The sequence below is a fragment of the Periplaneta americana genome, chromosome 13 (genome assembly GCF_040183065.1).
Source record: "Periplaneta americana isolate PAMFEO1 chromosome 13, P.americana_PAMFEO1_priV1, whole genome shotgun sequence".
Lineage (NCBI taxonomy): Eukaryota > Metazoa > Arthropoda > Insecta > Blattodea > Blattidae > Periplaneta > Periplaneta americana.
This window is the reverse complement of record NC_091129.1, coordinates 106,151,408-106,176,411: the sequence shown is the minus strand read 5'-3', so window position 1 is coordinate 106,176,411 and position 25,004 is coordinate 106,151,408. Positions and strand designations below refer to the sequence as shown.

The following is a 25,004-nucleotide window of genomic DNA, read 5'->3' as shown; positions in this document are numbered from 1 at the left end:
GAAAACAGTTATTCACAAATATAAATGTTGAGCCAAACATACCAATCATTTTCACAGCCAGCCTGTGTAGTCGTGGATATTATTGCTAATGTTTAGTCTTGTAAAACTCAACCAAGCTAGTACTATTATTCAAACGTCACATTGAAGATCAATAAGTTCGAGCTGTAAACTGTTAAATGTTACTTTCCGTCTTTTAGATTCCTCCATACTGTACTGTATGTACAGTAGGTAAGCAACTCGAAACAGTTACTGAGAATAGGCCTACACATTGCACTCCACTAGATAACTGAGTGGTCGTTTCCCTCTCCTCTACCTATAGCAAGCCTATGTCATTCTGACGTATCTTCCTCTCCGTTTCGGCGAGCGGTAAACACCGCTCTCCCGTTCCGAAGGAGCTATTTGTGCAGGCCTGGTCTACAATCTTTTGAATGTCGTTACGTTCAACGCTGTTGTCCCAGATCTGTAATAGTTGTCGCTGTGTATCTCAAATTCAAGATATTGAAGTTAGGTTCTTGTTCCAAAGACGCCTCAATTTTATTAAACAACTATTAATGACCCCTGACTTGAAATCAAAATTATCGTGGCGATTTAGGCGAAATACGCTGTAACCATTTTCTTTCTAGTTCTGCTTCCTTGAAAAATGAATTTATGTAGTTGGTATTTTACCAAAAATGTTCCAGTTGTGACTGGGGAATAACTCTTGGTAGCGGATACTATGGCAACATAATATTATAAAACATAGCGCTTCCACTCTCGAGTTGCGCATGATGTCATATTTTCATACCCACTAACTGATAACGAGAGGCGTGACAGAGAGGTAGGCCATTTCACACTTTAAGACTGACCTTAAATACGCTAACGTAGTATGAATACAACATTGCTATATTAAACTACGTAGAGTAAACCGTACTTCACAGGAGTCGATTTGCGCCGTAACACAGACTTAAGCCAAATGACTTAACCCCCATTCCAGTTTGACCAGTCGGAGAATTTGAAATGTGTGTTGCCTGGCTATTTACATTGGATTCCTCTTCTTTTGTCATCTCTGAAGATGGAATCAATAGGATTTTGTTATAGCATCGAAATCATAGGCTAGATATTTACGCAAATATGAAAGGCTGCAAAAGCCCAAAAATGTTGTATAAAATGTCTGCTTCTGATTCACTTTCCTCAGGAAAAAAAAAATGGAGTTTAACTGATCCTTCCAAATACATTGGAGCAGATTCTATGTTCCCTGTTCAAGTATTGAAGAGAGAGAGAGGCTATATTCGCGTTCGATTATACTGATTATACTGCGTAAACGTGTTGATGGGGTAACATTAACTCGTCCTTTTATATTAATTTGAAAATGGCTGCCGTGTTTGTTGAATGGGAAACGGGAAAGGGAGGCGTTTACCAAACGAAGCACCGATCACGTTGATTCAGTAAGCCACTCGTTGGGAAAACATTGCCCGATAATAGAATCACTGGACCCGTTGACATGATATACAGCAGAACGATCGATGTCCAATCCCATTTGTATCGAACATCAGATAGCCTTACCAGAATCACCTGATGTAAATGTCCAAAGTAAAGAAAATTCCATTTAATCCTTCACTCTTTCTGATAATGCAGACATTTTAGTTATATAAATACACAAGCAGAAAATATATAAAATCTGTCATTACGTTTAGAGACGAACTGTCATAAATTGACAAAGTCGTATACTTATTTCATCTTAGGCTTTAAATTTGCAAATAACGTCTGAGTTCGTGAGAGGAGAAGTGAGCAAATACAAAACATCTTGGTTTATTTGTCCCATAAACCTGCGACGTTTATCGATATGACTATAATAAATCGTTTTAAACACGTGTCATAGCGATAGTTCGTCCCGAAAATAAAACCTAGCTATCTTATAATCAGGCTTCGGTCCTGGGCACAGAAATGCATGAAGTTCAGAACGCACGGACTATAGTCTTGTGTTGGTCGAGTGGAGTGAGAGATGGAGCGCGCCGTTACTTCGTGTCTCAACATGTAAACAGTCCGTCGTAGTACGGCACAAAATATATTTCTCTCTGTATAGATGCAGTATACGAGTATACAGCACATTTCTAGTGTAGACAATAAATGTCTGCTATTAAGGTATTAACGTGAGTTGTAACCTTCAGTCAGGTGTCTCTACGCCGCAGTCTGTTAGGCCTACACGTACCGCAGCCAAGCAGCAATAATAATAATAATAATAATAATAATAATAATAATAATAATAATAATAATAATAATGTTTTATTTTCGCTGGCATAGTTAAGGCCATAAGGCCTTCTCTGGCACTCAATCAGCCTTAATCAATACAATACATAAATTTAAATTACAAATATTTTCACTACACTTAAAAGGTTCTCCAGCAATAATCTTCACTACACATTTATTTAAATTTATATAAATCTATAAGGTAAAGTAGTAACTTAATTTATGAGCTAATTTAATTCAATGAATTATAATTAATTTAATATTTGAGATAGCTAGTAAAATGATGAAAATTAATTTAATATAAGCTTACTAGGACTATGTTACAGGGAGAATATATATATTTCTATTTCTATAATGAGAATATTAATGTAATTGCCATTAGAGGTTTTGTAAATCTATTTAGAGAAATTAAAGATAATAATAATAAGAATGGACAGATGTTAGTTTCATTATAAGTAACAAATATTAATCAGCAATTCATCTGTTAAGTAAGAATTTATGTAATTTTGACCTAAATGAAGCTATTGTCCAACAACCCCTTATATCACTCGGAAGCGAGTTCCAATTTCTAGCAACTGAAACTGTATAGGATGAAGAATATAAAGATGTCTTGTGGTAGGGTATAATGAGTAAATTGTTATAATGAGATCTTGTACTTAGCTGATGATATGCGGATAAATTTTGAAAACGAGAAGCCAAATATATTGGGGTAGCGGTGCGCAGAATTTGAAATAAGAGAACAAGAGAATGCAGGGCTCGTCGATCGCTTAGCCTTAGCCAAGACAGAGTTTGGAAAGACGGGGAAACATGATCATACTTACGAATATTACAAATATAACGGACGCACGCATTATGCACACGTTGTAGCCTGTTGCTCAAATTTGCATTTAGGTTACTTAATATAATATCGCAGTAGTCAAAGTGTGGCATCACGAGTGTTTGTACAAGGATTAATTTTAATTTATCAGGAAGAAAGTTCTTCTTCAGTCGCTTTAATGAGTGAATAATGGAAAATATTTTTTTGGAAGTGTGATTCACTTGTTCATTCCATTCCAGGTGACAATCCATATAAATACCAAGGTTCTTCACAGTCGTACTGTATGGAATAGTAGTATTATTTACAATTATCGGTGGCAAATTTTGTTTGTCACACTTCGATCTTTGATGTTCTATTAAGATTGCCTGCGATTTACTTGCATTTAAATTAAGTCCGTGCGTTTTCGACCATATGGATATAGAATTCAAGTCATCATTAACTTTAGTTATGGCGTCATTTATGTAGTTAGGTCGAGTATGCAGATAGATTTGTATGTCGTCAGCATAAATATAAATAGACCTACACACAACGGTAATGCACATTACGGACCCACCTGTGCTGTTGCAGTCGGGTGACTGCACACGGGTCGTGACGTCATTTATACTCCGTGTACTCTAAACCTCATACTGGTTACTCTGTGTCCCTAGGCCGAAGTCTGGTTATAACTTTCAACAAAATTGTGTACTACAAAAAATAGTACACAATTTTGTTGAAAGTTATAACCAGACTACCATATTTCATTCATTCATAGTTTTCTGCCCAAGGGCAGGTCTTTCACTGCAAACCTAACAGTCTCCAATCTTCCCTATTTTCCGTCTTCCTCTTAGTTTCAACATACGATCGATATATCGTAAAATGTTGTCGATCATCCGATATCTTCTCCTCCTCCGAACATTTTCACCGTTCACCATTCCCTCCAGTGTAAACTTCAGTAGGCAGTTTCTTCTTAGTGACCCCAGCCAATTTTTTTCTCTTCCTGATCAGTTTCAGCATTATTCTTTCTTCATCCACTATATCTACCACAGCTTAATTTTTTACTTTGTCTATCCATTTCTCACGCCCCATTCTTCGTCATATCCACATTTCAAGTGCTTCTGGTCGTTTCCCTTCTCTTATTTGTAATGCCCATGTTACTGCCCCATATAATGCCACACTCCACACAAAGCACTTCACTAGTTTCTTTCTTACACCTTTTTTAGAGGTCCGCAGAATATATAACTCTTTTTAATAAAAGCTTCCTTTGTCATTGCTATCCTTCTTTTGACTTACTGGCAGTAGTTCATGTTACTGCTTATAATTCACCCCAAGTATTTGGACTTGTTCTTACTGTCTCATGTCGAATGCGCACGTTTCTTTATTTTTCTTCCTATAACCATGGACTTTGCCTTGTTTGCATTTATCTTCATCCCATAATACTTAGGTACAACTGTCATTTAGCTCTAGACAATAGTATATCCGTTAGTATCATCTCCTCTTCTGCTAACAACGCCAGAATATAAGCAAATCTTATCATATGAAATGAACTATAGGATGTTACGTAAATAAGAGTCTCGACGACGTTATAGCTTGCCCAATATCAGCCGCGAAAATATTTTGTCTCCATAAAAATAGTCATTTTTAAATGAAGATTTGACATGCCTCAGCGTTTTGTTCGAAATCCTGTCGTTCAACTTTAATTGCAGTTAAGCGTTACTTTTGAAAACCCCCCCTGTATTTTTGCTTATCTAAATGAATAAATCCAGGAACTGAACGTAGAAATTCCATCTCAGGTAATTATGTTTTTTTTTTTTCCTTATATATTTAATGATCCAACTTTGCTGTTGAACGTAGGAGCAGCCATCACTTTATAGAATTTATTTTAGTTCGGTTCCTTAGGAGTTTTGTGTCTCATGGTTGTTAAATATAAGAGGAGATTACGGTTTCAATATGCTAGGAAGCAAAAAAAAAAAAAAAAAGAGAGATTGTTATTTATGATACAAGTTCGTAAAGGTTCTCTTTTTTTGGCACAACTGTTAATAAGACAAATTTACGAATGTGTGTCATAAAATGTTTTCTTTCTACGATAGCAAAAATTTACATTAAATAAATATTTTAAGTTAAAGTGGTCCTCTAAACTCAACATTATTAAGAAATAAGTATCCATGGAATTACAGTCACGATTTCATGGTCATCTAAACGGCCATGTAATCAACAAAGCGGTTAGAAAAATTGAATGCTATATCTCGTTACAATGAGTACGGTACTACATATAAAATGTAACTTCAGAATAATACGGACTATAATATAAATTAAGAGTCCACTGTAAGAATGATGGATGTCATTTGGAATACATTTTGCAGGAGAAGCAATTGAAAGTTTGAAATGCTTTGCGCTCAAAGCTTAACTGAGATTTTCCGATCATTATTGGACAATGACAATCAGTGTTAATGCCATATAACTCTCTGTGTACATTCTATATGTCTTAAGCTATGCATTGACAGTTTTGGTTCATTTTCGGCAAGAAAGTGACATCCATCATTCTTGCAGTGGACTCTTCAAATATGAATGTTAAATTTGTTGTTTATCTCTGTTACATGTAATATTTACATCATGAAAGATCGAGGTAATGTACTAATTTCTTGTTGAGTTAAGTTTGTACATTGAGTATTGCATTTTTTTTTGGCAGTACGTATAATGACTAGCAGTGCATAAAGTGATTACTTACTTTTTTACGCATTAGTGTTTTAAAGGCTCACTTTATGCACTGATGACAGTGGGTAAAATGCAACTTTACACACTATCATAGGGAAAAAGCTTTAAATTACGCTTTCATATGTGAAAATATGTTACATAAGTTAAAACTCTAGTATACAGTAGTTTGTAAATGACGCTAAATTTCGTTTACCATTTCCCGTAACTTTATTTATTTATTTATTTATTTATTTATTTATTTTTATTTATTTTTTTTTTTTTGCTTCATTCCATACAAAAAGTTATATATCTTCAGAAGTATTAATGCTACATGTATGATATTTAGAACACACATCGTTTAGGTCCTTACTAGAGCCCGGATGTTTAGGCATTTATAAAAGTTAAAATAGGCAGGCAAAAAAGGCAATAAAACGTAAAAAAAAGGTACAATAACCTTTGAAAAAAGCATTATAAATTTTAAAAAGGCATAATATATTTAGCAATAAATTGAAATTATATCAACATAACTCATATTTACTTCGTAGGTGAAACATGTTGACTTATAAAATACTTTTTTTCGTGATTAACTGTCTTTTCACAAACCTTACATAACAGAACTGTTCCATCGGTTGAAAACACATGGGCATCAAATTCACTGACGTAAGCATGAAGTTTACTTTTCAATGGTTTACTGAATTGAGGCATTCTAGCTAACCGATCTTATACCTTCTGTCACCCGACAATAACTGACTGTTCCTCTTTCAAATTTCTTTTTCCTACAATAATAAACACGAGTAGCACAAAATTGTAACAGTAAGATTTGAAAATATGAAAGCAAACAATTGGAAATGCTACGTGACAACTCTATGAGAACGAGCCTTACTATTTAAAATTATAAAGCTGATTGTTGGTATCGTGAAGACATGACAATTTTATATTTGTAACTATGGATTATCGATCATTATCCATATTACATCAATAGTATTAAAGCACGATTATATTAGCAGATTAAGCACCGAACTAAAGTACTATTGTTAGTAAAGTTAGTCATTGTTTCAAATATTTACATTTCATACACATTACATTACAATTAATTAGAAAATTCTAAATAAACAAGAAATATTACTTAAAAATGACAAAAAAAGACATTTATTAGTAAGAATTACCTTAAAAAGGCAAAATAGCCAAAATAAAAATTGGACCTATCACTTTGATTTACTTCCACTCAGTAAAAAAGGTATTTTGCCAAACATCCGGGCTCTAGTCATTACGAAACTTTTCTCTGGAACAGACATTTGTTATTTTGTTACATTTGACAAATATCTCTCCATAATTCTATTAAAATACCTCTGAAATTGATTCTTAAAATGTAATCACTTGTTCTTAAAATTTTGAAAGCCAATATCAAAATAAAATTATGCTCTAAGTAGTTTAAAGAATGTGCTTTTAGGAGTAAAGTGTCAAAGAAATTTTGAATTTGTCTTTAAAAATGGCTAGGATATATCCATTTAATGAATTACTGAATTCTGGTAGTTTTTTTTTAATTTGGGCTCAAGTTCGTTTTTTTTTTTTTTTTTTTTTTTTTCAAAAACTAATCTCGAATTTAAGTTGCTGCAGCAATGTTGTTCTACATACAAATGAAAAATGTGCATCAATTACGAAAAATTTCAAATTATAGCGTACCATTCTCTCCCGTTAAGTAGAGAGATTTTATAAATTGCTCTACTGATGCTGTTAGATAACTTTGTTGATATTTACCCAAGAAGTCCCATGGTGATTCTCATTATGCGATCTTCGATAGGATCGCGGATTATAGTTTGCAGACCTTTTTCTAACACGGGATGTGCACATAGATGCTGTGTATATATACACCACACGTGTCAAAGAGAAGCAAATTTATGTATCTGTTCTGTTTCTGCAGTTTGGCTCGTATTACCCGTGCAATGCAAGTGGGAATAGAAGTGAAGATAATGTATCGAGAGTTTGGATCGGGGCAGGGAAGCTGAGCTGGAGAGCGGATCTTTACCTGCAGATGCAAAGCTGCGCGTATTATAGCAGGAACCCCCTCCAAGATTACATTCATATAATCTCGCACGCCGTCTTACGCCCTGTTGTTTGTTAAATGAAGATAACATTTTGTAGTGACAAGGCAGGAAGAGCGCAGGCGAGGGGGTCGAGAAGGGAAAGGGCGCTTCCGCTCGTGTTTCGCACAAATTCTCGAGTTACGTGTTACCCCAGTTTCACCGAGGGATAGACAAATTTATGTCTGCATTGTCTTATTCAAGATGAGGAAACAAAACTGATATAGATAGGGCTTCCGTAGCAACGTACGTGTATCTGTGTAATAATTTCAACCATGGAGATGTTTTTGTGAATTTGGTTCAAAACTTATTCTGGAAAATAGGGCCTACTTATAAAGAATACACGCTAGAAAATAAATGGATATGTCAAACCGACAAACTAAATTGTAGTAAATGGAAGAGTGCTTAAAAATGATAGCTATCGTACAGGCCATTTGTTATCTCGTGAAACCAACTTGCGCGTGATGGGAAGAAGAAAGTGAACTGAGAAGCTTCTCTTCTTCGCTAGCTTCCACTTCCAGCTAGCCAACAAACTAACCTTCACCATAAGGGTCTTGCTATGAGCTACGGTGCACGCATGCATTTGAATGGTGAATTTGCAAATCGACTTTTGGTGATTTTGAGTTGAGAACATGATTATGTTACTGTGTACAAGGGGCATCGTTTAGTAGCAGAATGACTTTAATCCACGACTTTTGTATAGTTTTTATTAGCAGCAGAATATTTGGTTAAGGGGTAAAACGACTTTAGTTCTGGACTTAAGTTGTTTTTTCTGTCATGTATGGAAGAAACTTACATAATATGTAATTTTAATCATACACTCAGCTGACAAATTGTTTTTTGTCTGTTGTCATTGGTAATCCCTTCCGAACTTATCTCACGTTTACCATCCCTTCCAGTGTTTCCTTCAGTAGGCAATTCTATTCAGCCAGTGACACAACCAATTCCCTTTCTACTTCTTGATCATTTTCAGCATCATTTTTCTCCACACTTTCCAACACATGGTTTATCCCCGATCAAAGAAACCAAAATTCAAGATATTCGTAAAATGCTTAAGTGCATTCGTGATGAAGAAGACGTGCATACATTTTACGGCACGGCAGACAACAAAGAATTGAAAGATGAAACTAAGCTGTGGTCTCGTTATAACACTCCTAAGAGTTGTCTGTGCTCTTGTGATTAACAAATTGTTCAAAATAATGTTGTTCAACAATTATAATAAGGTTATTTTATGATTTTGGTATAAATACATTTAGTTAAACATGTTTATGTGTCAGTAACCTAATAATTATGATGCAGGATTGAAGTTAATTTGCAGAACAACTTAAGTCCTGAAGATAATTAATTTTTTACGACCTGAAGAAGAATACAAAAGCATGAATTTTTATAATAAAACTATTTATCTTACATATCTCTTACACATAAAAAATTATATTGTAACAATATATGGTTCAGCGAGGCTAAAAACAGTTTTCTTTAATTTTCTCAAAACTACTTCTAGGGACTTAAAATCGTTTTGCAAATTTACCATTCATTTGGTTTCACGACATAACGAATGGGATGCATGTCTTCTGCATGCCATTCCAGACAGGTCCGAAAACGGAAACCACTGCCGTCGTTGCGGTAATGAAATCACGATAATTGGCCCGGTTTTTGGAGTGTATTCTTTCAATGAGACGCTGAGAAACGCTCGACATCATAACATTCGATCTTTAACTGTTACTGCTTTAAGAGACAAACATTGCACCGTATACGAGGGAGTCCATGAGTAAAAATGGGATTTATGTAACATTATTTCCTAAGAAGCTAATATTGCCGTCTTTTCAATGTCCCCAACTGTTCCCAGATATCATCAAAGCAGGTAAAATCACAATGCTCTGTATTGAAAAAATAATACTAATTATATTATTGGTTTATTTATGATTGATTGAGTGATCTAATACTAAATGTATTCTTTCTGGCAACATGAAATTCATTGGCTTGACTGATTCATGAAATCTAACTTAAAAATGTATTTTGTTTGACCAGATAAAATGATTAGTACGAACTCCGAAAATCTAACACAGCTATTATGCTATTTATTAATTGAGGGGTTCACAACCTGAGTGGACCAAGTCCTTCTGGAATAATTTTGAGATACTGCGTCTTAAAGTTCCTGGCTCACGCTTAGCAACCTTCACCTCCCATAGGAAATGCTGCCCTCTGTGGAGTAACAAATGAGTTATGGACTTGGTTTGTTATGGCAATGAATAAATCTAAGTTTTCTTCTTCCGAAATTGTATTAATCCACAAACTGACAACTGATGGACTTGGTCCACTCTGGTTGTGAGCCCCTCAATTAGCCTATTACTGTGTTATTCATTAATATTAGTAATTATTAATTACGTTCAAATTTCAAATAACTCTTGCTAGTAACTTTCGTTTCATGAACATTGGCAGCTTCTTCAAAGGCAAACTATACTGTCAACATAACAGTTAGAAAGTAACTTCCAGTTAAGGTACGTGTCAGTAACGATATTTGAAACAAAGTTGGCAAAAGAAAATTGAATCAGACAATATGACATCATTATAATCCACTAGCATATCGTCGGCTTACTTCTAAAACCCGAACTCAAATTTTTCCGAAATATCGAAATCTGTGTAGGCCTATATTTTTTAAATGCGTCTGCTTATAACACCTCTAAGTATGCAATTTTTTCTGTATTTTATGTACTATAACAAATACATAACAATAGCCTAGTTAGTCGGAGTATAAAAAGAATAAGTTATTTTGCTCTTTGTGAAATTTCCTCAAATCTATAGCCTCAATAATTACGAGGTTTTAAAAGTAAGTCAACAATGTGTACAATAGTAATAGGGGAAAATGATTAGGTTTCACTCTTGTGGTGAAGGAAGAAGACTCGGACTATATCTTTATAAGGGTCATGTCGAAGATTTGATATCCTTGCTTGTTATGCGTAAACATTCAAACAGCTGTATCTCCACATCCATTAAAAATTATACACATGTTTATATATGAACATTTTACTCAGAATAATCCATATTATCACCTCTTAGAATATTCACTATTCATACTGAATCACTCTGTGTATACGTGTATGTATGTATGTATGTATGTATGTATGTATGTATGTATGTATGTATGTATGTATGTATGCATGTGTATGTATGTATTTTTTTATATTAGTTGAACGGCATGTCCCATTACAATAAAGGTAATACTACATACCTTGCTACCTGTATGTTTACAATATAACACATTATGTCTCGTTTCTGTCACTCTCTAGGCGTATGTAGGTCTGTTATTCTGTTGTGAAAATTTGGATCTTTCATTATATCTATTGCCTACGCTTATCTATCATAGATTAAATTATCCTACGTTTACTCGTCTAAATTTATAACATTGACATAGTTTATGAATGTATGCGCATGTTCTTGCATTATTTTAAGCTTTGTGAAAGTCCACTTGCCAGTTTTCCTTAACATTTCCCGCTGGAACGCTAGTCTTTCTTTGTCCAATTTCGGGCACTCGAAAAGGAGGTGGTCGACGATCTGTTCCTCTGCTCCACACGCACACGACGGGTTGTCCCTCAGCTTGAATCTGTATAAGTAAGCACCGGTTTTTCCATGTCCAGTTAGAAAAGTTGTGACCTTTTCATTTAGTGGAATGTTAACGCGTAACCTCTCTTTTACACTGGGGAAAAACGATTTTGTCACTGCACCATTTTTCGTCTTTGGTATGTATGTATGTATGTATGTATGTATGTATGTATGTATGTATGTATGTATGTATGTAGGCTGCCATTGCCACTCCTAGTAAGCAGGAGGTTAAATAACTCCTGAAGCGCTCATTGAGACGTGCCCTTCCTCGTATTCCAGAAGCCACGTTCGAGGTGTGCCTGCTGAAGGGCAGCCGCGGCCTGGGCCTCAGCGTGACGGGTGGCGTGGACTCCGGCGAGCAGTGGCCCGGGCTGATCCGCATCAAGCGCCTGTTCCCACACCAGCCCGCTTGGCAGAGCGGTCAGCTCAGCCAGGGAGACATCCTGCTCGCCGCCAACGGCGTGCCTCTCGTCGGCCTCACCAACTACGTGAGTAACCTGTACTATACTGAGTGTTCAGTTCCAAGTGTGTCATGACTCGCTCTATGCCGTCATGTGGCTAGTCGATGAGCCTAGAGAATTCAATCTTCCTACACTTCCGCAGAGGTGTATTACCTATGTGCCAGAGAAGTTGCCTACTAAGTACGGCATTCATTCAGAGGAGTACTTACCGATAAGTACGATAACGCCGGTAGTGGCAGGAATGTGAATTGTTTCGAAACATGTACTGAGGTGACTTTTTTCTTACTGTCGGGATATGTGGAGAGGGTTAAGACGATTACTTACGTATTAGTTGACATTAACTTCGACGGTCAACATGGACACGGAGCATTTGATTTGCGTTGTGGAATGTTGCCGTACGCAACTAATGATAACAAATACCCTGCGTACGACTTGCCCGCGCAAAACACAGTTCGAAAGAGGTTATGGTAACACACAGACAGTACAGACCGCCATCTGTTGCTACGACGTTCAAGTTATACCGTACACGTTCTCAAGTTCAGATTGAACGCCTTCATTAATAGGCAACTTCTCTGACACAAAAGCTGAAACTCGCTTCAAATCGCTGACTCATCAACAGTGACGTCATGACACACTTTGAAATGAACACCCAGTACAGCTCCCTCATGCTCTCCTGTCGGACATTGTTGAGACCCTTCGAGTAGTTACACGCATCCTAGTTTGTTCTTCAGTCTGAACACTGTTTCTCTATACTGTTCTTTGAGGAATTTTGACGAAAATTGAGTGGTTACACACATCGTTGGGTTATTTTTACAACGCTGTATCAACATCTAGGTTATTTAGCGTCTGAATGATATGAAGGTGACAATGCCGGTGAAATGAGTCCGAGGTCCAACACCGAAAGTTACCCAGCATTTGCTCGTATTGGGTTGAGGGAAAACCCCTGAAAAAACCTCAACCAGATAACTTGCCCCGACCGGGATTCGAACCCGGGCCACCTGGTTTCGCGGCCAGACGCGCTGACCGTTACTCCACAGGTGTGGACTACACACGTAATTTGTTCCTCACACTGTAAACGACTTTTTTGTGCTGTTCTTTCAGGCCTTTGACGAAATCTGAGTGGTTATAGACATCGTAATTTGTCTGCCACTCTGCACACCAGAGTAAACTTTTCGTGTCAAAACGTTGCAGTTTTTCTCAGTTGTACCTCCAACATAGACGTTTCATCAAAACCTATATAGGAGTTAATTCAAGTTAGTTGGTATCCAGGAATTTTTCTTATAAATGAGATGTGATTAAAGTTCTTAGTTGCAATTTATAAATATGTGGTTGACATTTGTTACGTGTCAAGTCTCTCCATTTCAGATGTATTAATTATTTCCAAAAGAGTTTCGGTTATATAAAAGGATTTTCACACGCTTAATTATTATAGGCTGACCAGATTCACACTGAGTGAAAAGAGAACATTGTTTGAAAAAATAGAACAGAAAATTTGTACTTAGATTTAGGACTAGGCTTATATTGTACTATAAATTACGTCAATATCTATTTTCTTACAAAATATTTACAGTACAGATTTAGGCTTATACCATGCTTAAAAGTATATTAATATTACAAAAATAATTATATTAAAACTTAATAATAATGCTTTTAGTCTACAGTTAGCTACATAGGGAAAGTCAAGGGAAGTATAATTATTAAAGAGGACAGAAAATATCTACCCTTTTTAGATTTAGGCTTAGGCCTATATTAAATCTTAAAATTATGTCAATATCTATTTTATTACAGTATACTTATGATAAAACTTAATAATATAAAATGATTTTACAGTTAACTACATATGAAAGCCAAAGTAACTATACAGTATTATTATCAAAATACATAAAAAGACCGCACAAAATGTGAATTTAATATTACTTTGTATGCAAAGAGAGTTATGATCGTTGGCAAAGAGTATATTCTGTCGATGCTGCTGCCACCTACAGGAAAATTACTTGAAAAAGGCGCCAAATCAGGTAATTTCAAAATATGAGACATAAAAAGGAGGACATTTCTTGATTTTTTTTTTAAATTCGCCCGGACCCTGGACAAAGACCTAAAAGGGAGGACATGTCCGGACAAAAGAGGACGTCTGGTCACCCTAAATTATTACAATGTGGACATTTTTTAACATAAATAAAATTATATTTCTAGTACGATTACAAATTGATTGTTGCTTCTCTTCAATCAATATCAACCAACAAAAATATATACACAACAGAAGCCTCAATAAAGTATTTTATTGTACAACTTTCAGCATCATCAACTCAGATTCAAATTGAGTTTTATGTTGATACCTCTAAATTTCAACAATGATACTAGTTTGTTTTTCATTTTGATTATTTGATTATAATATATGTGGTCAATTTAATATATAATATCTATATAAAGTACACATGTGTATATCTAAAGATAGAATTAATATAACTTAGCTACAAGTTTCGAAAAAATAACTACCCAAAAAACTCTCTGTAACTTATAAATGTTGGATGTACGTTCTTATCTTTTTACGGTTAATTTTTCATACTAATTCCAATATTTCTATTTAATTATATTTGAGAGCGCCGGGGTGCCCAGAAGTTCGTGGACATGCACTGTTTCTCAGATACACGAAATAATTTTAGTAAAAATCGTAGTAGGTTATATTTATTTTGTATGTAAATTAATGAGAACAAAAACTATAAAAGTACAAATTTAGTACATAATGTATTTCGTCCTGTATATTACAAAATGAAAAGAAAAATTCCAAAACAACACTGATATCTTATAAATGTTCCACACTACAGCTCCTTAAGTGCACCATCTCTATTATGACTAGAGCAGAAAAATGTATCTTCTTAAAATCTTTGATTTCATCTTCTCTGGGGAAATACTGTCATTACATCTTCACTTAAACCTTTGAGTGCCAATCACGATTTTATAATTTTGCTAGAAGTGCCGGTCACGATCTAATCGTGATATGGTTCAGCGGAGCGGCTCACTTGTGTTACATTTACTTGGCATTTTTCACATAATACGAGTACTAGGCTCTACGCAAAGGGGGTCGGCACTAAGAGGGTTAACATAATGCGGACTTGTCTACTTTCTCCTACAGACGTGAAAACATATGTATTAATGTCAGAAGCATAATAAACTCATTCTGGCTAAAAATGGACTTGTGTGGTTTCTCAAATAACCGATTAAAATATAGTATTAGCGGAACTTTACATTTTTCATCTGATCATTACTTCGGATTTTAAACAGCAGCAGCCTGATATTGATATTTTATAGATGTTGTATGCTTATTGTTATACATTTCTAAGGTTAAAAATAATTATTTACGTCCAAAATAATAGGATATCTTATCGTAGTTTAAAATTAAAGCTTTCATTTATGACCAGAAATGGGAATTTGCAGAATGTTGTTTAGTCTGCTGTCCAAAGACAGGTGTGAACCGTACAAGTAATACCAATAAGGCACATCTTATGAGGAAATTAAGCCAGTAGATAATGGGGTATGATGGTCAGTTCCTTTCCCTCTCCATTGCAGAATATTTATCTGTAAATCTCAAAAAAATAAAATATAAGTGAAGATCGACATTAGAAGCCATTACAATAGACGGGTATTCTACATTACTTACTTACATACTTACTTACTTACAAGTGGTTTTAAGGAACCCGGACGTTAATTACCACCATCGGTCTCTATCCTGTGCAAGATTAAACCAGTCCCTACCATCATATCCCACCTCTCTCAAATCCATTTGAATATTATCCTCCCATCTACGTCTCGGCCTCCCAAAAGGTCTTATTCCCTCCGGCCTCCCAACTAACACTCTGTATGTATTTCTGGATTCGCCCTTACGTGCTACATGCACTGCCCATCTCAAACGTCTAGATTTAATGTTCCTAATTCTGTTAGATGCAGAATACAATGCGTGCAGTTCTGCGTTGTGTAACTTTCTCCATTCTCCTGTAACTTCATCCCTCTTAACCCCAAATATTTTCCTAAGAACCTTATTCTCAAACACCCTTAATCTCTGTTCCTCTCTCAAAGTGAGAGTCCAAATTTCACACCCATACAGAACAATCGGTAATATAATTGTTTTGAAAATTCTAAATTTCAGGTTTTTTGACAGCAGACTAGATGACAAAAGCTTCTCAACCGAATAGGAACAGGCATTTTCCATATTTATTCTGCGTTTAATTTCCTCCCGAATGTAATTTATATTTGTTACTGATACTCCAAGGTATTTGAATTTTTCCACCTCTTCAAAGGATAAATCTCCTATTTTTATATTTGCATTTCTTACATTATTCTGGTCACAAGACATAATCATATACTTTGTCTTTTCGGGATTTACTTCCAAACCTATCGCTTTACTTGCTTCAGATAAAATTTTCATGTTTTCCCTAATCGTTTGTGGATTTTCTCCTAACATATTCACGTCATCCGCATATAGACAAGAAGCTGATGTAACTCGTTCAATTCCAAACTCTTTCTGTTATCCTGAACTGTCCTAATGGCGGGGTGTTATACACTACGTCAGAGTAATGGTCATGGTGGTGATGTTGAAGATGATGATAAAAACTACAGTGTAAATTATTGTAGTACCGGTACCTTACGTATGAGTCATGAATTTCCGTTATAAGCCTTTATGAAGCAGATAAAATCTGAAGCACTTAACGAGGTGGATGGGAGACAATCACTTTCGCTCGACTAGAGACACGAGCTCAAATGTCATGTCGTTATTGAAGGAAGCAACAACACGATGTCCTCGCCCCAGTAACACGGGGCCGAGTGTGAGACTGGGAAGGAGCAGGGGTTTAACGTTATTACCCCACGCCACGGCGGCGGCGGCGTCGGCCGGGATGCTGCAGGTTATCGGTAAGCTGGGGGAAAATTACTGCCGTGCAGGGAAAAGTTTTGAATTGGACGCACTTTTAAGTTTGCTGCTGTTCAGTTAATGAAACACTCGTAAAAAGTTATAGCAGGAGGGAATTGCTAACTCGGTGTCTTCACTTCAGTCTTTGTTGTTATATTTTTGTGCAACGCAATTTTGCAGGTTTGTGAAATTGCGACTAAGACCCGCCTATCCAACAACTGCAATCTGCCAGGCAAGGTCGTTCCACTCCATAAACCGAGTTGGAGCTGGGATTTAATGCCACTCTTTTGATTGCTTATTATCCAAGTTGGCACTAACTTCGTGTATTTCATGTAGGCAGCTTTTTTCTCTGCTTGATTTCCAAGGTGATGACTCGCTTTTCAGATCTCAGGTTCTGATAATTTTGTTTCGGATAAAAGTTAGCGTTGTTTACAAAAGTCAAATTACGCATAGCTTAAGGCGAAAAGATGGTATTTCTTCATTTTTTCCCAATTAATACACATTTTTTATTTTATTGTATGTAGAAATATCATTTCTGCAACTTTAATTCAAGATTAGTGTTAGAAGAAAACAGTTTTGGGATCTAAATTGTTTAAAAAGACTATCAAGATACAGTAATTCCACAACCTAGTATATACAGTCACGAAGCTCAATATGTAATAAATATGCATCCATAGATAGTTGCTAACCACTAGAATCGCTACTATCGCCTCATTACAGACAATGCGAAGTAGTACCCGCACAGTCTATTGTTCCTAGCACCCTCAAAACTCAAGCTTCGTGACTGTATATACTAGACAGTGGTAATTCACTAAAATGGATATATCTCAGCCATTTTTAAGACAAATTCACAATTTCTATGGAATTTTACTCTTAAAAGTACGTTTTTTTTGTATCTGGAGCACAATTTTGATACTGTCTTCCATAATTTTCCAATGAACATTTACATTTTAAGAATAGGTTTTAGAAGTACTATTATAGATATATGAAGTCATTTTTAAGTGCAACAAAATAACAAATTTTAATCACAAAGAAAAGTTTCCTAATGGCCTAAAGAATGTGTGTACCAAATATCATGCACGTAGCATTAATAGTTACGAAGATATAGGCTATAACGTTTTGCAAAAGAATAAAGCAAAAACTTTAAGTTACGGGAAATTGCAATCAAAGTTGAGTGTCATTTAGAAACTCTGTGTAGCAGAGCTTTAAAAATAGCCCCACGGCAGTTAACAAGGTATAAAAGTTTGTGTGCCATTGTATTTTTCACACATCAAAGATTATTTCAAAGCAAATTTTTAATTTTCTGGTTCTCAACCATATAATCATCCATTCCCCTCGAAAACGCTGTGCACCATAACTTGAAAATAGCGTCGTAGATGCTGACAAGGGCGTAAATACACATTAAATCATATTTTCACATATCAAAGTGTATTTTAAAACAAAATAATTTGAAAATTTACTGTTTTCCACCATAAAAAAGTCATTATCTCTCTTTAGAAAACGGCGAGTTATTGACAGCGAAACTTCCTACCTTATCTTTGGGGAAAACCTCGGGAAAACCAACCTCATAATCAGCCCAAGCGGGTGTTGAACCTACGCCCGAGAAAGGCTCTGGATCAGCAATGAATTTTGTGTTATAAATTACTAGTTTTTGAATTCCACATTATTTATTAGCTTTCACAGGTTCTGCCAAGCATTGAACCGCCTTTAACTATACTAAAACAAGATCTGAGGCGTCGGTGTAGTTTTGCGCAGTGGCGGTTCGTGATAAAATATTGCATGTGTTCACAATTTTATGTTCCAAAACCGAAGAGAACTTGAAATCACTAGTCAAAATTAATAGGTTTAATATAAATTGTAATGATTCTAACTTCTCACTATCGAAAAAAGAGCAGCAATAATAATAATAATAATAATAATAATAATAATAATAATAATAATAATAATGATAATAATAATAATAATAATATTTATGGCTTTTAAGGAACCCGGAGGTTCATTGCCGCTCTCACATAATCCCGCCATCGGTGCCTATCCTGTGCAAGATTAATCCAGTCTCTATCATCATATCCCACATCCCTCAAATCCATTTTAATATTATTCTACAATCTACGTCTCGGCTTCCCTTTTTGCTGTGGTCGTGCCAGAGAATCAGTCTAATACCGAGGATTATTTTGTGGTTTCGTAACAAGCAGTTTTTACGGTGATGGGTTATAATAATAATAATAATAATAATAATAATAATAATAATAACTAATGAAACCCCAATTATTTTATTTTAGTTTGCTCACCACGTTTGTCTTGAAGGACTAATAATGAATGTACTCCGAAGTATAGTAATCCACAAACTACACTCCTGTAGCAGCATTGTATACTCACCTATATAAAGTAAAAGCTCCAACAGTGAGAAATTCTGACATTAATGGTGCTATTCATAGACATTTCGCTAGCCCACGCTATGAGCGTGCTAAACTAGCTCCGGCTATCGACTGATTACTTGTACAGGATTCATATGATAGCATATCGCTAACACTGGTTTATGAATACGAAAAACCTTAGTTCGCTGATCATCCACTGTAAGCCCGCGCTAAGAATGTCTATGAATTCGGCCCCTACAGACTAAAATACAGACTGTTTCCTACCTCGAGAACTCATCGACGCACCTGACATCTGCGGGATAGATTCAATGTGCACGTAACGCTTTGTGCTCTTGACGAGCCATAAGCGGCGAGCAACAGACAAATTTTGTACCGCGCATGCTCGTTAAGTCGTGTAAACTCCTTGAAAAGAGTACAGTTTGCAGGTGAACGTACGTTGTAAAATTTATACAAGAAGTCTGTGAAAGTTACGAGAAGTTTGCTCGATTCGGATGTTATACGTCTCCAGTACGTCAATATGACATTAAATAATAAAAATAGTCGTGCATTAACGGAAACAAGGTTTTCACGTGCTCTTGTGCTCTTATTAATATCACAACTGGTTTTGTACAACCTCAAGAGAATGGCTTTAATTTCGCGATACTACTCAAGGACATAGAGTTTCTCTGTGCATACTCTCTGCGTATAGTACATTAATTGATGAATTAAAATATTTGTCCTTTAATAGTATTTATAGATGACGTAAGATTGGCGGTATGTGATGTCTGCTAACATTTTTGAATTGATGTGAAAGGTGCACCCCTGCTGGATTGTAGACTGACGTATAGGATTATAAAACTGTGAGAAAGTTTTGGGGAGATTTCACCTGTAACGACTCATCTTCATTTTTAAGTCTCGCCTTGAGTAAAGTTGAAATTGTAATGATGAAATTTTATTCGCCATAAAATGAGATTAAATTACCACATCGGATTCACAGCCTTGGGCTACTAGGAATGGTTCATGTTAGAGCTTTCGAAATTCTAAGGAAATAAGTAAGATGACTATATTAAGAAAATTCATCCTACATTATTAAAAGAGCAATTTTTGCATGTGTATGTATTTTGTATATTTGTAACTTTTATCTCGAAGAGCGACTAAAATTGTGATGAAATTGAGTTACTGTATATAATTTTCGATTAATTTTTTTTTTTGGAACAAATATGCAAAATTATTGAAACTTACTAAACTATTTTCTATTTATATTAATATTAATAGTACAAGAAGTACACTGGGTTAAATTGATTCCATGTGTCATCTGTTAGTTCCACGCGGAGGCAATTATACGCGATTCATGTTTAAATCCCAGTGGTGTCATCTGTTAGTTCCACACGGAGGCAATAATATGTGATTCGTGTTTAAATTCCAGTGGTGTCATTTGTTAGTTCCACACGGAGGCAATAATTCGCGATTCGTGTTTAAATCCCAGTGGTGTCATCTGTTAGTTCCACACGGAGGCAATAATACGCGATTCATGTTTAAATTCCAGTGGTGTCATCTGTTAGTTCCACGCGGAGGCAATTATACGCGATTCATGTTTAAATCCCAGTGGTGTCATCTGTTAGTTCCACACGGAGGCAATAATACGCGATTCATGTTTAAATTCCAGTGGTGTCATGTGTTAGTTCCACGCGGAGGCAATAATACTCGATTCATGTTTAAATCCCAGTGGTGTCATCTGTTAGTTCCACACGGAGGCAATAATACGCGATTCGTGTTTAAATTCCAGTGGTGTCATCTGTTAGTACCACACGGAGGCAATAATACGCGATTCGTGTTTAAATCCCAGTGGTGTCATCTGTTAGTACCACACGGAGGCAATAATACGCGATTCGTGTTTAAATCCCAGTGGTGTCATCTGTTAGTTCCACGCGGAGGCAATTATACGCGATTCATGTTTAAATCCCAGTGGTGTCATCTGTTAGTTCCACACGGAGGCAATAATACGCGATTCATGTTTAAATTCCAGTGATGTCATCTGTTAGTTCCACGCGGAGGCAATAATACGCGATTCGTGTTTAAATCCCAGTGGTGTCATCTGTTAGTTCCACGCGGAGGCAATAATACGCGATTCATGTTTAAATTCCAGTGGTGTCATCTGTTAGTTCCACACGGAGGCAATAATACGCGATTCATGTTTAAATCCCAGTGGTGTCATCTGTTAGTTCCACGCGGAGGCAATAATACACGATTCATGTTTCAATTCCAGTAGTGTCATCTGTTAGTTCCACACGGAGGCAATAATACGCGATTCATATTTACATCCCAGTGGTTCCATCTGTTGTACGTGGAAGCAAGAATACGCAATTCATGTTTAAAATTCCAGTATCGTAGAAACTTCACACAGCAAATATATATTTAACTGAAAACAAATCAAGAACTATAGAGAGAATATTAGTAGCACATTCACTGTTTGGAAATATTAAAATCCGATTTCAGTCATGAATCGTATAGCATTAAATTATATTATGTATATATAAGATCCCGTGATACGCGGTTTCGTTATCCGCGTTTTCGTACATACGCGATTCATGTTTAAATCCCAGTGGTGCCATCTGTTAATTCTGCGCGGAATCAATAACGTGTTTGCGCATGGTAACGCGCATCTTAACGATGCCTTTGTCAAGACGTTAGCAAATACCAAAGTATTTGACTTTTTTGCACGCTGCTGAGATAAGATCAGTAGAGCTAAGCCTGCACGTGCGAGGGTGTGTATTTAAAATGTCATGGCCTTTCTAAACAGCCTTAGTAGCTACTGGTAGATGAATTATTAAGCATGAAATTTTAGTAGGCCCATTAGAAATACGTTAGTTCACTCTTGTTCTGTTGGCAAATAATAAGAAAGAAATAAGTGCGGACTACATTGGTGGTCAGTAGACCTACTTTTAACCGCCTGCGAAGCCATTAAGACTCGAAGAAAAATAAACCGAGATGCAGTCTCGTGTTGATTGTGTGAAGAGGATTGGCTTAATGAGCTCGGTTTACAAAAGAGGCTGGGAACACGGGGATTCCCAGGAGAGGCATCTGGACGCCGACCCAGGGGGTAGAGAAGAACATGTAACGTAATCTCAGACACGTGCTTTGCCAACTTTTCCAGCGTCGTTAACTCGAGAACAAAGGCGCGCTGGTCTCACATGGCTCTCCGCTTGTGGATTACACATGTAAACTTGCTTTCATACGGGTCTGGGTTCTCAAAAGAACTCCTTTGCGGTGTACAATTTCATAAACCTGCTTACGTTCTTTCATTTTTTGCTTCACCTGACTGAATTCTAAATTTTGTGCTCCTAGGTTACGTTAATGAATAAACAACATTAAGGTTACATTTACAATAGCCTCTTGATAGTCCAGTTGCCGGACTGCTGGCTTACGAGAAACGCAGACCTGATTTCAAATCCCGACGATGGCGGAGTTGTATTTGTGGTGGACAAAGCCGAAGTTGTGAACAGTGGCGCAACAACAGTGGGCGTAAGATTTACTCCATAAAATATCGGAGGGATAAATAGAATGTTTTACCCTCCTGAACTATTATAGACAGATATACCAGTTACAGGATAGCGTAGTCGGTATAGCGCTGGCCTTCTGTGCTCGAGGCTGCGGGTTCGATCTCGGCCCAGGTCGATGACATTTAAGTGTGTTTAAATGCGACAGGCTCATGTCAGTAGATTTACTGGCATGTAAAAGAACTCCTGTGCGACAAAATTCCGGCACACCGGCGACGATGCTAAAACCTCTGCAGTTGCGAGCGTCGTTAAATAAACCGTAATTTAAGTTTTTTTATACGAGTTATAATTTAATTAACTTGTTTTATAGTGCAAGGATTTGGTTTTTTATTTATCTATCGAAGTATTATTAATATTATGCCGCTTTTATGAGGAGGTCTGTCACTAATTCCAAGATCACGCATTTTTTCAAAAGAAAAAGACTAATGGAAGATAACGGTAAGAACACATACATACATACATACATACATACATACATACGTACATACGTACATACGTACATACGTACATACATACATACATACATACATACATACATACGTACATTTATTTATTTATGAGGTAATGCTACTCGGAAAGGAACAAGTGTTCGCTACTATCACAAATATCATTCTCAAAACTATTAAGATTGGCAGGTTTACAACAGTTGCTGTGTTGTCACATCAAGACCTTTTCATTCTGAGAGGTGTTAAAGTTGTGTTCCATTAAGCTACAGATTTCAAATTGTCGTTTGGCAGAAGTTTTCAAAGCTCCATAATCTAGAAGTAAAAGTGGAAGTTAATTTTTTGAAAGCTTGAATGTGTTCCACGACTAGGGAATGATTAGGACCAAACGATGTAATCTTCATTTTTTTCCTTTTAAAAAATTCAGAAACTCTTGCTTAACAAGTATGTATTACTTTTTCCTTGATTGTGAACATTTAGATGCTTCAAAATGAGATTTTAAAAGTGGCATCCTGGCCGCCACACCTATTCTCATGATTTTTCTTGTGATTCTTCAATTTGAAGTACACTTTTCTCAGAAACTATTTTACATAGTATGCTGAATGTTTTGTGATGTGTATGCATTGTGCGAAGGAGTTAATGGGATGTTCAGAATTTTTAGTCAAATTTAATTATTCACTTAAACAAATTATATGTAAAAATACATCAAATCAGATCACATAAATTTTTATTTTTAAAAATGATATGAAATGAATAGCTTACAAAATTTCTGGCCTCCAATGACCAGTAAGGTTTAAAAAAACAGAATACAAATTTGAACGACTTGTGATTGTCGGTTTTTTTTTTATAAAAGTGTACAAATGTGGATCGATATGTGTTCTACTACGATTTGTATATAATTAATTAATTAATTAATTAATTAATTAGCAATCAGAGCTATGATAATTACGCTACATTTTTAACTTTATACATAAAAAGAAAATGCTACTGGATTCATTCATTCGTTCATAGTGTTTTGCCCAAGGTCAGGTCTTTCACTACAAACCCAGCATTCTCCAGTCTTTGCCTTCTTCTTAATCTCCGCATATAATCTATGTACCTTAATGTCGTCTATCATCTGATATCTTCTCCTGCCCCGAACTATTCTCCCGTTCACCATTACTTCTAGTGCATCCTTCAGAAAGCAGTTTCTTCTCAACTAGTGACCCAACCAATTCCTTTTCCTCTTCTTGATCAGTTTCAGCATAATTCTTTCTTCTCCCACTCTTTCCAACACAGGTTCGTTTCTTATTCTGTCTGTTCATTTCACACGCTTCATCCTTCTCCATATCCATATTTCAAACGCTTCTAGTCGCTTCTCTTTATTTCGTCGTAATGTCCATGTTTCTGCCCCATACAATGCTTCACTCCATACAAAGCACTTCACTAGTCTCTTCCTTAGTTCTTTCTCCAGAGGTCCGCAGAAGATGCTCCTTTTTTATTAAAAACTTCCTTTTCCATTGCTATTCTCTTTTTGACTTCTTGGCAGCAGCTCGTGTTACTGCTTACAGTACATTCCAAGTGTTTGAAGCTGTCCACTTGCTCTACTGCCTCGTTTAGAATTCGCAAGTTTACCGTCTTTATTTTTCTTCTTATGACCATGGTTGCCGAGTCGTAGATGGGAGGATAATATTAAAATGGATTTGAGGGAGGTGAGATATGATGATAGAGACTGGATTAATCTTGCACAGGATAGGAACCGATGGTGGTCTTATGTGAGGGCGGCAATGAACCTGCGAGTTCTTTAAAACCATTTGTAAGTAAGTTGTAAGTATGACCATGGTTTTCGTCTTGTTGACATTTGAAGAGTCCACTGCAAGAATGATGGATGTCACTTTCTTGTCGAAAAT

At 36.1% G+C, this 25,004-nt stretch overlaps 1 protein-coding gene across 1 annotated transcript in view; it reads left to right on the top strand.

The window, feature by feature from the left end:
- LOC138711651 (tyrosine-protein phosphatase non-receptor type 13-like) overlaps nucleotides 1-25,004 on the top strand; it is a 279,320-nt gene that overhangs the window by 207,885 nt on the left and 46,431 nt on the right. The window contains exon 4 of the mRNA XM_069842783.1: nucleotides 11,674-11,882. Coding sequence (XP_069698884.1) covers nucleotides 11,674-11,882 — 209 coding nt within the window. The remainder of the gene's footprint in view (nucleotides 1-11,673; nucleotides 11,883-25,004) is intronic.